This window comes from Berghia stephanieae, chromosome 1 (assembly GCF_034508935.2).
Source record: "Berghia stephanieae isolate SIO BIC M18660-M18661 chromosome 1, UCSD_Bste_1.3, whole genome shotgun sequence".
Classification (NCBI taxonomy): Eukaryota; Metazoa; Mollusca; class Gastropoda; order Nudibranchia; family Aeolidiidae; genus Berghia; species Berghia stephanieae.
This window is the reverse complement of record NC_088360.1, coordinates 33,112,457-33,129,085: the sequence shown is the minus strand read 5'-3', so window position 1 is coordinate 33,129,085 and position 16,629 is coordinate 33,112,457. Positions and strand designations below refer to the sequence as shown.

Below are 16,629 nucleotides of genomic sequence, written 5' to 3'. Positions count from 1 at the left end.
AATAAATAATAATAATAATAATAATAATAATAATAATAATAATAATAATAATAATAATAATAATAATAATAATAATAATATAATAATAATAATAATAAATAATAATAATAATAATAATAATAATAATAATAATAATAAATAATAATAATATAATAATATAATAATAATAATAATAATAAATAATAATAATAATAATAATGATTAAATAGATATACTGAATATTAGACTACAATTGACATCTATTTTCTGAATACAGGGTATTTTTAGGGTGTTTCTTTTTTTACGAAACCTGCCAAAACACGCCGAACCCCGACAAAGTTATGGGAAGTCGGTAGCAGTGGAGTGAACCTGTCAGGAGTGTACACCATTGGGGAGTGAACCTGCGACTGGGTTTCGTAAAAAAAGCAATTACTTTTTTATGAAACCCGACAATATCCCACAAAGTTATGGAAAGGAAGTAGGCAACAGTGGGGGAGTGAACCCGAGACTCAGGGAAGTGTAGACTATTGGGGAGTAAACCTAAGTCTATGGTTTTTCGGTGGGTTTTGTAAAAAAGTAATTGCTTCATTCTCGTCTAGTACCCAACTCCCATAGTCCGGCTTCATTTCCCACTAGTATCTATCTTCCATAGTCACAGGTTCATTTCCACTGATAACCTCTTCTCACAGTCCCAGGTTCACTCCCAACCAGTGTGCACTTCCCTGAATCCCGGTTCATTGCCCAATGGTGCCCCCTTCTCATAACTTTTGGCAATTTCAGTAGGTTTCGAAATAAAAGTACATTCTGAGCTCACTGTCCACTGGTACCAGCCTCTCGCAGTCCCAGGTTCAATCCTCATCGGTGTCCAAATCCCAGATTCAATCCCCACTGCTGCCTACTTCCCATAACTTTGTCGGGTTGTGGCGGGCTTCGTAAAAAGTAATTCCCCCTCCCCCTTGGTATTGCTTTTTTACAAAATCCAGAGTCCCAGGTTCACTCCCCACAAGTGTACTTCCCTGAATCTCAAGATCATCCCCCACTGTTGCCTACTTCAATAACTTTGTCGGATATTGCCAGGTTTCGTTGGATTTCGTAAAAAAGTAATTTCTTTTATATGAAACTCGCTGAAAAACACCAAAAACCAGAGTCTCAGGTTCACTCCCCACTGGTGTACACTTCCCTGAGTCTCAGGTTCACTCCCCACTGTTGCCTACTTCCCACAACTTTGTCGGATATTGCCTGGTTTCGTAAAAAATTAATTGCTTTTATGTGAAACTCGCTGAAACCCGCCAAAAACCAGAGTCTCAGGTTCACTCCCCACTGGTGTGCACTTCCATGAATCTCAGGTTCACTCCCCACTGTTGCCTACTTCCCATAACTTTGTCGGATATTGCCGGGTTTCTAAAAAAAAGTAATTGCTTTTATGTGAAACTCCCTGAAACCCGCCGAAAACCAAAGTCTCAGGTTTACTCCCCACGGGTGTACACTTCCCTGAGTCTCAGGTTCACTCCCCACTGTTGCCTACTTCCCATAACTTTGTCGGATATTGCCGGGTTTCGTGAAAAAGTGAATGCTTTTATGTGAAACTCGCCGAAAGAAACCATAGTCTCAGGTTCACTCCCTACTGGTGTACACTTCCCTTAGTCTCAGGTTCACTCCCCATTATTTGCCTACTTCCCATAACTTTGCCCCATTTTGTTGGGATTTGGTGCATTTTGTAAACAAAAAGTAATTGCTTTTTTTTCAAAATCCGCCGAAACCCAGTCCCAGGTTCACTCCCCACTAGTGTGCACTTCCCCGAATCTCAAGTTCACTCCCCATCACTGTTGCCTACTACCCATAATTTTCTCGGATATTGCCAGGTTTCGTCAGGTTTCGTAAAAAATTAATTGCTTTTATATGAAACTAGCTGAAGCCCGCCGAAAACCATAGTCTCAGGTTCACTCCCCACTGGTGTATACTTCATTGAGTCCCAGGTTCACTCCCCACGCTTTGCCTACTTTCCACAACTTTGCCGCATATTGTCGGGTTTCGTAAAAATGTAATTCCCCCCCCCCCCCCCCCCCCCCCCATATTGTTATTGCTTTTTTACAAAACCCAGAGTCCCAGGTTCACTCCCCACTGGTGTACACTTCCCTGAATCTCAGGTTCATCCTCTCCTCCCCCCCCCCCCCCTACACACACACACACACACACACACACGCTGCTGCCTACCTCTCATAACTTTGTCGGATATTGCCAGGTGTCGTCGTGTTTCGTAAAAAAGTAATTGCTTTTTATTTGAAAACCCGCCGAAACCCAGTCCCAGGTTCACTCCCCACTGGTGTACACTTCTCTGAGTCCCATATTCACTCCCACAGCTGCCCTCTTCCCATAACTTTGTCAGGTTTCGGGAAAAAAAAACACCGTATTATAGTGCAAAACCACTATTCAGTGTCAGATACTGAATAGTGCAAAACCGCTATTCAGTATCTGATACTGAATAGTGCAAAACCACTATTCAGTATCAGATACTGAATAGTGCAAAACCACTATTCAGTATCAGATACTGAATAGTGCTAGCCTTGTCGAAATGCCGGTAGCATTTAAAAAAAACAAACCTTTAATTAGTCTTTTTTTTTTTTTTTACGTTGGCAGGGTGAAATTAGCTCGGGGAAACCGTGTTCAGGGTAAAAATTAGTTCAAGGATGGAATGGAATGATCAAAAATGAAAAAGAAAATGGGACATTTGAATGAGTTCGAGGAAACCGTGCTGGAGTATACTAAACAGGTTATAACAAAGTTGTAGGCATGCCCCCCCCCCCCTCCTTTATTTATGATTAGGCAAATTGCATAGATTTTGATGAGATATGCCCAAGACATTACTAATTTGATTCCTCAGTGCAAGAGATCTGAGCGGTGTTTATGAAACCACCCCAGTCCAAGAGGAAAGAAAATTACAGAACAAAATCAATGTTCATTGTTTGTGTAATGATGCAGGAAAAGTCCAATAGCTAATAAAGAGGGTAGTCGGGATGAAATTGGAACTAAGCTAGATTTATTATGTTTGCTTGCACATATTATGCTGATGATCATACTAAAAATCTACTGAGATCTCTTTGAGAAAAGAAAAAAAGTTAATGATGGATGAATATAGCCTTTACTCCTCCTAAAACTTTCTGATGGCTAGGGCTATTGGTCAGTACTGACTCCCAGGCGCTAGCACATGCGGGTCAGTACTGACGAACAGACGCCAGTGCCTGGAGGTCAGTACTGACCAATAAGGGAGCGGGACTACGACAATAGTCCGAGACTAAATCCGTAGTCTCAGACTAAAACGCGTTGTAAGCTATTCATGAAGCCGGACTACACGAAGTCTTAGCCTAAACGAGGGACTAAACGGGTGAAATTTACACCCGCGATTTAGCAGGCGTAAATATCGTAGTCTGGGACTAAATTTCAAAATCATATGTGCTTACTTTCCGTAGTCTCGGACTTCCCAAAGTCTGAGACTACAAAGTCTCAGACTTTGCTTTAGTCTGAGACTACCATAGTCCCGCTCCATGTATCAGACCCCAGGTGCCACCGCCCACAGACAACCTCTATTCGGTCTGTGCCACTGCCCACCCCATTGATCAGCACTGACGAACATCGGACCTGTTCGTCAGTGCAAAGACCTCTTCGCACTTATTCGTCACTTCCTAAAGTATACCATTAAAAAAACAAAACAATTAAAATCCCAGGCTCTCAGGCCAACTTATCCGATGGCACACAGTAACACTTGGTCACTTAGATAAGTTTGATTTCTAACGCGTTAGATGCCGTTGGGGCAACGATATGACTCGTTATTTCAAGCCACCATAAGATTCTTTTTTATTTTATGTTGTCCATTCTATTTCTTTGGGTTTTGTTGTTGTTGTTGTTTTTTTGTTTTTTTTTTATTGTTTTTTCCCAAGTATATTTTCGTTATAGCTTAATTTAAAGAAAAATAGAGGAAAATGTGTTATATAATATTTCCTGTTACGATTCTTTTATAATACTTTGTCTATTCTATTGATGAGGATTTTTTAATTATTATTTTTTTTTTTTTTGTCATGCAAAATAATAATAATAACAATAACAATAATAATAATAATAATAATAATAATAATAATAATAATAATAATAATAATAATAATAATAATAATAATAATAATAATAATAATAATAAATAACGGAAAGGAGGAGAAACTTGATAACGATAACGCAGTTTTAAAGTACGGCTTCTTAAATCGTAACACCGACTATAAGACGTGGGTGGGAGATAAAAGACATATTAGTGGTGGTAGTAGTAGTAGTAGTAGTAGTAGTAGTAGTAGTAGTAGTAGTAGTAGTAGTAGTAGTAGTAGATAGTAGTATAGTAGTAGTAGTAGCAGTAGCAGTAGTGGTAGTAGTAGTGGCAGTAGTAGAAGTAGTAGTAGAAAGCTGGAGTGAAACTGGAGGGGGCGAGGTGAAAAAGTCACGGCGGAGGTGGGGCGGGGGGTGTTGGATGAGCGAAGGTCGAATCTTCGCGAAGGAAATACGAACGGTCGGATGGCGATGTGATAGTAAAAAGGAATATAGATAGAATGCGCTTGGCCAAGGAGTTCACAACATTGCCATCCGGAAGTATAACGGTAGTAGTAGTAGTAGTAGTAGTAGTAGTAGTAGTAGTAGTAGTAGTAGTAGTAGTAGTAGTAGTAGTAGTAGTAGTGGTGGTAGAAGTAGTAGTAGTAGTAGTAGTATTAGTAGCAGCAGCAGTAGCTGTAGTGGCAGCAGTGGTTATGAATATGGGTGACGTTGACATCGAAAAGGCTCAAAGATAGTATTGACTAAGAGGTGGTTGCACAGCGGGATACGAAGTGGAGGTTAGTGGTGGTCAATCCTGGTGTTGAGTCCGCGTGGAGTCAGCGTTCCCAACGACTTGATCAGGTGAGTTTCCCTACGTCGGCGGGTGGAAGTGTCCGAATGGCAAAAACTAAACACACACACACACACACACGCTGTACATCGCAGTAGTCCGGCAGATTGAAGTGTCTGCACAGTTCGATATGACGCGCAAGTGCTGCACGAATCTGTCACCCAGCCTCTTTCCGGTCTCACCAACGTAAGCAATCCCACAGAGAACACGTAATCGCATAGTTATCTATCTATATTCCACTTTACTATCACATCGCCAGCCATCCGACCGTTCGTATTTCCTTCGCGAAGATTCGACCTTCGTTCATTCAACGCCCCCTACTGTTTCACTACAGCTTTCTACTACTTACTACTACTACTATTACCACTCACTACTACTATCACTACTGCTACTACTATTACTACTACCACTTATATATGTCTTTTATCTTCCATTATTTTCTGGAAGGTTCTGTTCCCTGACGCTGACCTTTTCTTATCAGTCAGATCACCCCCCTGGGGCACCCTATCCTCTACCCACTAGTGCCGCGCTGAAGACCGGTCTGGACCGCGGTCCGACGGTCTTTTAGCTGTGAACCGAAGACCGGTCCCAGAGGGGAAGACCGGCGCCGGTCCTCACTTCTTATCACCTTTCAACTAGTGCGGGGCGGTCCTTGCAAGGACCACGGTCCTACGGTCTCGCGCCATAGCCTACTACTTCCCCAGCGATTCGTTGCTTCGGTTGCCTATCTTCCACCAATCACCACCCATCCCACTTAATTAATCGCACCCACCCCCCTTTACCATACACTAAACGACACAGACGACCATACAGGCAGACGACCACCAACCTCCACTCCGCAAACCGTTCCTTTAATGGAAAAATTGTGCAAATCGTGTAACCAGCATGAAATTTTCACACAAAATGCAGAATTTTATGAGGATTTCGAAAATAGGTGGCTCCAAGTTGAAAAATAGCTGGAACCAAGAGTTATTGCCCTTTAAAGGTGACAAAATGCATTTTAAAAAAAAAATAATTTTTTCCTCAAAAATTTACAGTTTTATAAATATTTATAACAATGTGGATATTTTGTTATTCTGTTGCGTACTCTGGACTCACAAATTATTTTTCCATTTGAATTTTATTGAAATATATAAGAAAATACGAAATTCAAATGGGATTTTTCAGGAAAGTAAAAAAAATATATATCTCCTTCCTAGAAACTGTTTAAATAGTTTAGAATCTGACATATATTTGAAATGCCACGCATTTCAAAAACATTTTTAATAATCTTCACATCCTCTAAAATCAAGCAATATTAATTTGATTTAAAAAAAACAATAAAAGACAATTCAACTGCCTAGGCAAGTACCCCTTCTCCTCCCGACACACACGTACAATCACTCTCAAACATAAGAGTACAATGTATTTCTATCATATAGCAAATAACACGTTTAAATTTATATATATTGTACAATACATATTTATTCAATGATGAATTGAACCATTTAAAACATTTTTTCTGTGTACATATTTAACAGCAGTATTATTATAGATTTACATCCCTTTTTAATTCCATAGTTTGTTGAAAACATACAATTGAAAAACGTGTTTAACGTCAATCATTGTCTCTAGAACATTGACCATTGCAGGTACATAACAGATTACATGGAAGAGATGCCTTAACACAATTGCATCTTTTGGAGCATCCCTTTGATGAACAGTTACATTTAATCAGATTTTGTGAGGCATGTGTAAGGTCAGTCAAAGTGGACCACTTTGGCATCCCATCTTCTTTCCAACCAAAATCTGATTTGGAAGGAAGACTAGGGTCTTTAGCAAGAGAGCGTTTCCATACATAACCAGCTTGGTAAACTGCTCGATTTAAATGCTGTTTGAGAGCTTCACGAGTTGGTGGCATATTGACTGGAAGGCGTGACTTTTTTGTAAAAAGTTCACGCCGGCATTCATTGACAGCAGATAAGTTGGTTGCTCTGTCAAACAACAAACAGACAAATCTCTGGATGATGTTGAAATGGCTGGCTATATCTTCCTTAGAGGGTTGATTAGCAAGAGCTTTAAATGAGTCTGTAACATCATCAAATGCGGCCCAAACTGAACATGCTATTTTCTTTCCCTTCCCTGCAAATGAGCTGACACTGTCACACCCCGTAAAGGCATGGAAGAAGGATATAGCCAGAGATTTTTCAGGACCAAGGGGTTCAACAATTGAGTGGATAGGTATCAGACTTCTATGTTTTCCTGTACCGTAGTTGACAAACAACTTTTCCATTCCCAATGCAGCAAACTGTGATAACAGAATGATAACCACAACTGTTCGTGTAACCCCAGAATTGAAGTGACACTCGCTTCCATTTCTAAAAAATGCCATTCACAATTTTCACTAATTTGTGTGGTACACTATTGACAATGCTATCATGATCTATATTGAGGGGTGATATGAATGTATGATTTCTTATTTCTGCTCTTATAATATCAACTGCTTTTTGTATTGCAAGATCATCATTTGAATCTAAATCGGCAATAGCTGCTTGTGAAATAATATTCCCCTCTTTGAAAGTAAGCAAGACTTCCCGCCCATCCCTGTATTCCATTAAAGAAGGAACTCTCGATAGTAAATTTTCTTTGAATTGAGTTTTATGTACATATACATCCGACCAATTTATGGCATTTAATTTTGACAAAAGTAAATTGTAGAGATCATTCAGCTTAAACACAACATTTGTGTCTGTGCGAGCTTGTTGTTGATCAATAAAATTGACAATATCCTGTGTGCATTCTGCAATGTGTGTTTTGTATTTGTTGTCTGAAGTATTTTTACATCTAAAATCGTCTGCTCTTCTGTGGAACAGTATAAGGCAAGGCTTATGATACTTTGCTTCCACCGCAATAAGATCACCCTCCGCAAATACTCTAAGAATACTTGTATCTGAAAGAAGGACAGCTTCCTAGTAGACTTTTTGTGAGAGAGCAAGAGTCCGGACCTCCGTCAATTCCCCTTCACAACCCTTACAAAACAAGCAGTGTTTGCTTACATGTGATGTGTTTAATGTGCCTCTTGTATCAGGACTTGCAACGGCTTCACTATTACATTGATTTATCTTCTTTGCAAGCCTTTTGAGTTTTGATTTATGAAACCTGTGTCTGCAATTCTTATGGTAAAGTCCATCATTGTCTCTCAAAAAATTAGCAAGACATTTCACAGGTTGGTTAATATTGAATTTCAATGCTATTGGCAATCTACCTGAGTTATGAAAAAGTTTGATATCCTCCGAAATGGCAACATACGTGTCTTCAATACAATTTAACTTGGCTGCTTTTTAGGGTTTGTGAGAGGAGAATTTTCAATGGTTTCTTGACAAAACAGGCACTTCGACCAGTCAATTTCAGGGGAAGCTTGATCGAGTCTTGGAACTTTGTTCAGATTTTTACAGTAGACAATGGATGTCTGCCGCTTCTTTCCTCCTGCCATATCAGCGCATTCTAGGAAGGAAAGAAAAATAAAACAAAACCCCATGACATACTCAAGAGACAATATTTAAAGTTATTTCCTACAAAGTGTGAATTACGTAGTTTATCAAGTTACAGAAAATGTTACCATCTTAAAGCGATATAGGGTAGCTTGAGAGCTGACAGAATGAACAAGTTTGTGTGCGTGCGAGTGTGTGTGTGTGTATGCGTGTGAGTGTGTATTTGTGTGTGTGTTTGCGTGAGAAAGGTTAAACACACATTAGTTGACGGGGCTTGGATAGCTCAGTGGTAAGATTCTCTGCAAAACAAAAAAATAACAAAACAACAACAACAACAACACACACACAACGAACACATACTTCCAAATACCTGTTAAAATGGAACTTTAGTCCTTGCAATCTTGACTATTCAACAAATCAAACTAGCATTCCAATTTGACGAGGTCTCCAGGCATGATGCTTATTAATTTTAAGGAAACAAAGGACTGTGAGGCTGGCAAGTAGAAATGTAGCAAACAAGTCAATACACTGTTTTAAAAAACAAACCTGAACAAGCAAAAGGTAAAACAATGTGTGTGAATATTAGCGTGTATTTGCAGAATTATGTGTGATCAACTGAGTTAATAATAAATTAGTTATCTTTTTTTTCTCGGGCAGCAGTATTGATAAACACCGTTATTCTATCATCAATCATCGACAGGCCAATCTATATCGAATCGAATCTAAAAGTGTCTAAATTTAGTACTGACATAACACATGCAACTTATATTATATTAAGATAGAAAAAATATGATCAGATCCAAGCATGGGCCATAATCTTACTCTATCTATTGCATCCTGGAGGCTTATTGTGTGTGTAGAATAATATTACTGTGACTCAGCTTTGATCTGACCCAATTCTTTTTTCACAACTCAATTCTTTTGTCATACATTGCGCGATACTTATCGCACTAGCATGCGCATACAGTAAAATAACATCACGATGATATAAGACATTTATAATAGATGAAAAATATTGTTCCTTACCTTTTCAACGAATATCGATTGCACAAAATAAAATTGTAGTTTGTTGACATCGTTCAAAAGACAAAACTCATTCTCTCAGTTATTTTTTAGACAACACATGATGCCATTGTCGGTAAATGGAGCTGTCGTTATCTCGAAGGGAGGGGCGGTGACAGATGACAAAACCGCATTTCGATTTAGCATTATTGTACTGTACACACTGGGTGAAAGAAACCTCTTTAACTGCTTTAAATATTTTTTTTAGTCTCTTGTTGTTGTTTTTTTCGTTTACAGGCGCTAAGACATCCTAGTACATACTTAGTAAAGGATAGGTCGTCCTAATGACTCATAGTTTTGTTGCACGGGCAAAAAAGGACAATTTTTATTGGGGGTTTTTGTCTGCGGTCAGAAGACAAAAAGTTGTTTTAAAATAATTAAAAGCTAGATTTTTGGTAAATAATAATGGAAAACATTAAAACAAAAATATCTCCACGATCAAAAACAAATCAAGATGTTCTTAATGGGTGAGAATGTTTTTTTAAAATACTTTTGTCATCGAGCGCCAAAACGTCACAAAGTGCGCGTTTTCACTAGACTTTACGACGAATTTTAAGGTCTTTTCAATAAAAATGGTATTTGGAGCCACCTATTTTTCGAATCTTCATAATTTTCTGCACCAATTTGTATACTTAGTTTGCTGGTTACAAAAAGTGCACAAAACGCACGGAACTTGCCGCTAAGAAAACGGACTATTTCGTGTGTGAGATGGGGGGAACAGGAGGCGCACGCCTTGGACGATTCCATTATACGGGGTAAATTTCAAAATTTACTACACCATAATGATCGCAATGGACAATGATCTATGGTGAAGGCATGACCCCTCTTCTCTAATGGGTTATTGTTTGAAATGTATGTGACTACAAAAGATGTGTGTGTTTGTTTGTGTGTGTGTGTGTGTGTCGAACCTAGCAAGTAGCAAATCCGATTTTTTGTTTTCTTTTGTCCATCTCTTGTCACCACTCCTTTCTATCGCAGTGTTGTCATTTAAAATAATACAATAATATTAAAATTTCGTTTGGTATTATTACTAATCAAATAATATGAGTTTCATTAGTTTCTTCCTTCCAAAAAACCCAGTTATAACGTCTGAATTTTAAAAAAGTCCAATAGAATATTTGGGGACCCCGATAGCTCAGTTGATAGAGCACTCTCTTTATACGCAAAGGGCCAGAGATCGTTCGATCCCGGGTGCAGTCGATTTTTTTCTGAATCCCTGTCTACTCAGCAATGAATGGGTAGCTGAGTTTGTTAGATCTGGCGAAAAGTCACCATCGACCCCTCTTATCACCTCATCCACCCCCTCACTCTTATTATAACTTCACGTCTCTCTCTACTCTTCAATGCTCGCTGCCCTCTAATGTGTGTGTGTGTGGGGGGGGGGGGGGGGGAGGGGGGGGGGGGGGGTAGGAGTTGCGTGTGTGTATCAACGCCACGAACAACTCGATCAACGCCTTGGGCGATGCCATTATCTCCGTTAATGGGGATAAATTTCAAATTTTATTAAATTATCGAAGTAACAATGAAGTACGGTGAGCAAATAAAGAAGGCATCACCCCTCTTCTCTAATTAGGTTACAATTTGAAATGAGTGTGACTACTCCGTGTGTTTTACTCCTGTAGGCCACGGTTTTCATCGTGTAGCGGTCTTTAACGGTTCAAGAATGAACGATCCCACACTCTCAAAGGTCAAACCGGTTCGAATTTCCAACAGTCTCTCAGGAATGTTCAATGTCGAAAAGGACCGGTCCTTGCGGTCTTCATTTCCCAAGGACCGTAGGACCGTGGTCCTTAAGCTTGCCAAGGACCGCCCCGCACTACTACCCACGCTAACATTTCATTCATACTGCAACCACCATTGAGTACAGACGATACAAGTTATTTTTCATTATATTTTATTTGTTTTCCACGTTTATTTGTGTATTGTTGTGCTGATGAAGGGTTTGTACCCGAAACGTCCATTGTCTGTTTTGTTCCCATACGAAGCCTTTCATTTTCACTCTTTCGTTAGTATTTTACGATCACCGGCTTCAGGCAGCCCTTACCGTTTTCTACTTTTCCTGTCTCAGTAAGATGCGAGCAAGCCGAATTTCAAATGGGCTAGCACTTTCAAATGACAGGAATGAAGAAAGACGAGACAATGAAAGAGCTTTACTTTCACTTTCAGTTCTGGCGCCACGCATCAGTGCAGTGAGCATGTGCGTTGGATGAACCGAAATATAGGGCTTCCAGTTTGGCGTATCAACACCAAATTTGGTCTTTTTCTCAGGATTGGACAATTTCACTTGTTTAATTAATTGATATATTTATTAAACAAATCTCACGTAAACCGACAAAAAAATTTAGTGAAAACAAGGGCTTCCCTGCGACTAGTAGTATGGGACAGGAAATGCTGATTTATTTGTCGTAGAGCAAGTTATTTTTAAAAATGGCATTTTTCCATAACTTTGGTACCGTCAACGCCCGTGGCCAGGTCAGAACTGACCAATTGGCATCAGTACTAGTAATAGTATTAGTCAGTACTGACCCCCAGACGCCGGTGCCTGTTCGTCAGTACTGACCCGCAGGTGCCAGCGCCTGGGGGTCAGTACTGACGAATAGCCACTCCGCTTTCTGATTATCTTTTTTTCCGTCATACTTATACTAGCAATGGGGTGTCACATATCACACAAGTTGTATTGAATGATAAGATCAGCCAATTATGGTTCGACAATTGTTCAAATAAGGCATTTGGATACATTAGCCACTTGACAATCAAAGATATGAAAATGCCTAGATATTGGCCGTGACAACACCCTATAACTTATGTGGCGCTGTGCTGCGGCTGACACCTAAGTTATTCTAGTGTTCCCTTTAAATAGTCCCCGAGACAAGTTTCTTCTCGAGTATTAATAAAGAGAACTTTATCACTATTTGCTTTATTGTTTTGTTACAAGGGGTTGGTGTTTGTGTGTGTTTGGGGCGGGGTTTACTGTATCATAACATTAATTTACCGTGGTAGGTAGCCAACCATAATCATGGCGCGTGGCATTGGAATTGGAACTAATGACGAAATGGTAAGAAAAAGCAGAGAGGTGCCTTTTACTTTTATGTGAAAAGGCGATGGAGTGTGTGAGTATCTCCTTGTTTTTCAAACTGCATACACACATATACAGCGTAGACAGATACACACATGCGTAACTGTCAATGTCACAGTAAGTAATCAGTGGTCGAAATCACCGGGAGCACCAAAAAAAATAAAAATAAAAAAAAGCATTAAGGTAAATAATGTTTCTTATGGTGGCTGGTTGAAATTAGTTCAAGGTAAAACTTAGTCCGAGGAAGGAATGGAATATTTTATTTTTTTTGTTTGTTTGTTGCTTTAGGTCTCTTCCAACACAATTGAGGTTATATGAGATTTTTTGTTTGTTGCTTTAGGTCTCTTCCAACACAATTGAGGTTATATGAGAGACCGCTGAAACAAAGAAACAAGCAATCTAACAAAAATAGTACAAATGTAAATCAAAATCATAACCTAAAGATATCATAAGCTAAATTATAAATAACCAAGAACAAACAGACAGAAGATTTACAGAAAAAAAAATATCCCCTGTCAAAAATACAATCACAAACCAAAGAAGCAGGATAGGCTAGTAAAGAGAAGAAGAAACGACATCACTATCGGATCGTACACCCATGCGAACATCATAGGTATATGATTCAAGGGTGATGCTCCCATCCAACCACCCGCAGGTTATATGAGAGACCGCTGAAACAAAAAAACAAGCAATCTAACAAAAAATAGTACAAATGTAAATCAAAATCATAACCTAAAGATATCATAAGCTAAATTATAAATAACCAAGAACAAACAAGCCGAAGATTTACAGAAAAAAAAATATCCCCTGTCAAAAATACAATCACAAACCAAAGAAGCAGGATAGGCTAGTAAAGAGAAGAAGAAACGACATCACTATCGGATCGTACACCCATGCGAACATCATAGGTATATGATTCAAGGGTGATGCTCCCATCCAACCACCCGCAAGGAATGGAATACACAACACAATAAATAAACAATTAGACAGTAAACAGATATTGATATACAGAACAATAAACACACCAAAGAAACGCAGAGAACAAGACCTAATGCACGCATCAGGACTAACATTAGATAACATGAGAGTGGCCTCAGAAACCTACACAAACATGACGCCTCTTGATAGTGAGCATATAACATACAGACTAATGTTCAACGCCTTACCAACAAACAACACGCCCAGATGCGCCTTGTGCCGTGCGCTTTGTCCAACACAAAATGTACACATTTTCACAAACTGCATTAGAGCCACAATAAACACAATACGACAACCCATACATACAGAAATAGCATTTAGACACAATATTATCCCCAAAACTGGCAATGCAACACATGAAATAAACATACACATCCTAGCAGCAGCAAGACAAGCGATATGGACAGCATGGATAGGTCAAGTACACAGACAAAACACCACTAATACCGACATGTCATTCATATTTCTTAACATAATACAAAAGAAATACAAAAACGATTTAGAAAAAGAGAGAGACAACATGGCACAAATATACCGACCTAATAACACAATTCAGATAGATGACCATCCACCGAGACATTTCAACTCCCTTCACCACACCCACAACCTGACCTTACCCCTCCCCTCCGCCCCCCTCTCCCGAGTGAACTAGCATTATAATATTATAAACTTTATTTATACATATATTATTTACATCTCTATTATCGATCATTTACCTGACTGATCGCTTACTAATATATATCTCCCCACTCCCAGTATTTAGTTTTTCTTCTTTCCCTTATTTTTGATGTATTATTATCCTTTTCTATATGTATTAACTTTCCTTTTCGCCCTCTCTACCACACTGATATATCCATAACATTTTCACGAACTCCAATAATAATAATCATTGCCAAACAACCTGGTTACACAACCAACAAGGTGCGTCCATGTCTATTCTTACCCCCACCCACCCTTTTCTCTCAGCCTTGAAAACGATACAAAATCCAATGAATCGATCATCCTCCAAACTCTTCGGCCTCCGGAATAATATCAGAACCTTTCTGTATATAACTAATTCTACCTTTTCCTTTGCGGGGAAAGTGGGTGGCCACCCTTGGATTCCTTAGGGAGCAAGGGAATAGGTTACTAACAAATTAATCAAAAGTTTCTTTTTTAAAAACATAACCACCTTCATTACCAGTTCCAATCTACTCCCATAATTTAACAATAGCCCAAGTACAACAACCGACCACAAACAATAAATAAGCCCACAAGACGATTGGCCCGTGTACTCAACATAAACAATTCAGAAACCTCCCCCACCCAACCTAAAACCTAAACCTAACCTCCCTTCCACAAATAACCCCATATTATAGAAGTTCGAATATTCCGATCAGCTGATAGGCTGCAGACTTTCAACTCCCACAGAATCCAACGCCCCCCCTATTCAGGTCATATCAGCGCCAGTAAAAAGGAAGAAAATGGGATAGTAAAAAGTTCTAGAATTACAATACAATAAAGCATCCAAGATAACGGAAGACAAAGGGTAATTGGTTCAAATAAGAAACAGGTGTAGATTCCAAATGCACCAAAGTAATTGGTTTGAGATCACTAAAAGTCTCATCCAGACACAACCACAGGTCCCCGCTTAGAGGAACACACTCAAATGTTTTACAAAGCATATATATATAAAGAAAGCATAATACAGTGCATAACAGAGAGATGATTTACAATGAAAAAAATATCATCTCCCAAAACTAACTATACATTCGACTGTTTCCCTCTCAGCCAGGGCATCTGGCCAGGACCAAGACAAAACCAAGTAATCTCATTCCAAGACAAAGACAGAAAGCATGTTGGAAAACAGATATATAGAAGACACAGTATGTACCCCACTGCCCACTATAGGAGGTCAGGAACCCCACCCAGCTTATGTAAATCATCAGTGGTCGAAATCATTGACCGCATTTTAAAAAAACCCTACATTTTTTTAATAAAATGTCATCTGGGTGAAGTATTTCGAGGAAACCATGTACCAGGAAAATTAAGTTTGAGGAGGGGATGGAATGATAACAGAACAAGGAAAAAATTAGGAACATTCAAATGGGTTTGGGGAAACCCTGCTGGAGCGATCCTGATAAAATAATAACTGAACATTAAGACGCGATTTTTGCATGACAACTTACTCATCACGCAAAAACCTGTTTGAACTGCGTTCTGATTTTGTTTTCTTCTAGTCTCACCAGATCTAACCAATTGCTGTACCATTACTGCTCTGGATATAATTGACTGAAGAATATTGACTTTCGATGAGACCAAATCGTGGCAATGTTCTTGGAGAATGAATTTCTACATTCTCTCAACAGTGCAAAATTTCCTTGTCCTACAGAACAAGTTGGCTATTACTGTTAGGTCCCCTTTATGTTACAGTCCATGACGCGTTTAAGTTTAAGCATGGTCATTGGGAGGAGGTTCAGGCGTGCTTAAATGCCAAATCGTGCCTAAGTTATAGACATAATCCAAAATTTCCATGAACTAAATTTCATGAGTCATTTTCCTTTGTTAGTTAGTGTGCCTGTGTGCATGCGTCTGCCTTTCTCTCCTCCATTCATCTCTTGTTCTCACACAGCTGTGAAAGCCGTGAAAGGGAATAGATAACAATCAACAATCAGAATAAGCGTGCTTGAAGCCAAAGTTACTGTTTTAAGGTAAGAGATATATAGCAGGCTTTATGAAGGCATGGTCTGTACTAGGAATAGATCAGGACTCATATACATCCGATTCGAGTAGGGTATTGCGTGTAAAGCAGCTTAACAAGGGACAGTTTTGCTGTCAATGCAACACTAACCATGTCAACAGTGGTAACAATGGATAGGATATATAAAAAAGTCGCACGTTGTTGTTTGTTGACAAGCAATTATCAAGCATGACTGCCAAGATTGAAATGTGTAGGATGACTAACCCAAACATACAAAAATAGAATTGCAGTCTTACCTAAGTAATTATGAGGCAAAGATTAAAACAGTTAAAAGCACCAAAGAAAGAGTGGGAACAGAAGATTTCGTTTTGATTAGGCACAAGCAAAGAATCCCTATGAAGGATGCACACTCAAATGTTTTATAGCGTAAATCATCTATACCACGCCTATTCCACATATACAAACA

General features: G+C 39.0%; 1 protein-coding gene across 1 annotated transcript; it reads right to left on the bottom strand.

The window, feature by feature from the left end:
• Window positions 1–6,256: 6,256 nt before the first annotated feature.
• Window positions 6,257–10,801, bottom strand: LOC144972291 (uncharacterized). Its single transcript, XM_078913382.1, has 3 exons — window positions 9,394–10,801; window positions 8,738–8,860; window positions 6,257–8,380 (listed from the first exon to the last, which is right to left on the bottom strand). Exon 3 carries the CDS (start codon window positions 7,266–7,268, stop codon window positions 6,495–6,497), a length of 774 nt encoding a protein of 257 aa, XP_078769508.1. The 5' UTR covers window positions 7,269–8,380; window positions 8,738–8,860; window positions 9,394–10,801; the 3' UTR covers window positions 6,257–6,494.
• Between the last annotated feature and the right edge of the window lie 5,828 nt (window positions 10,802–16,629).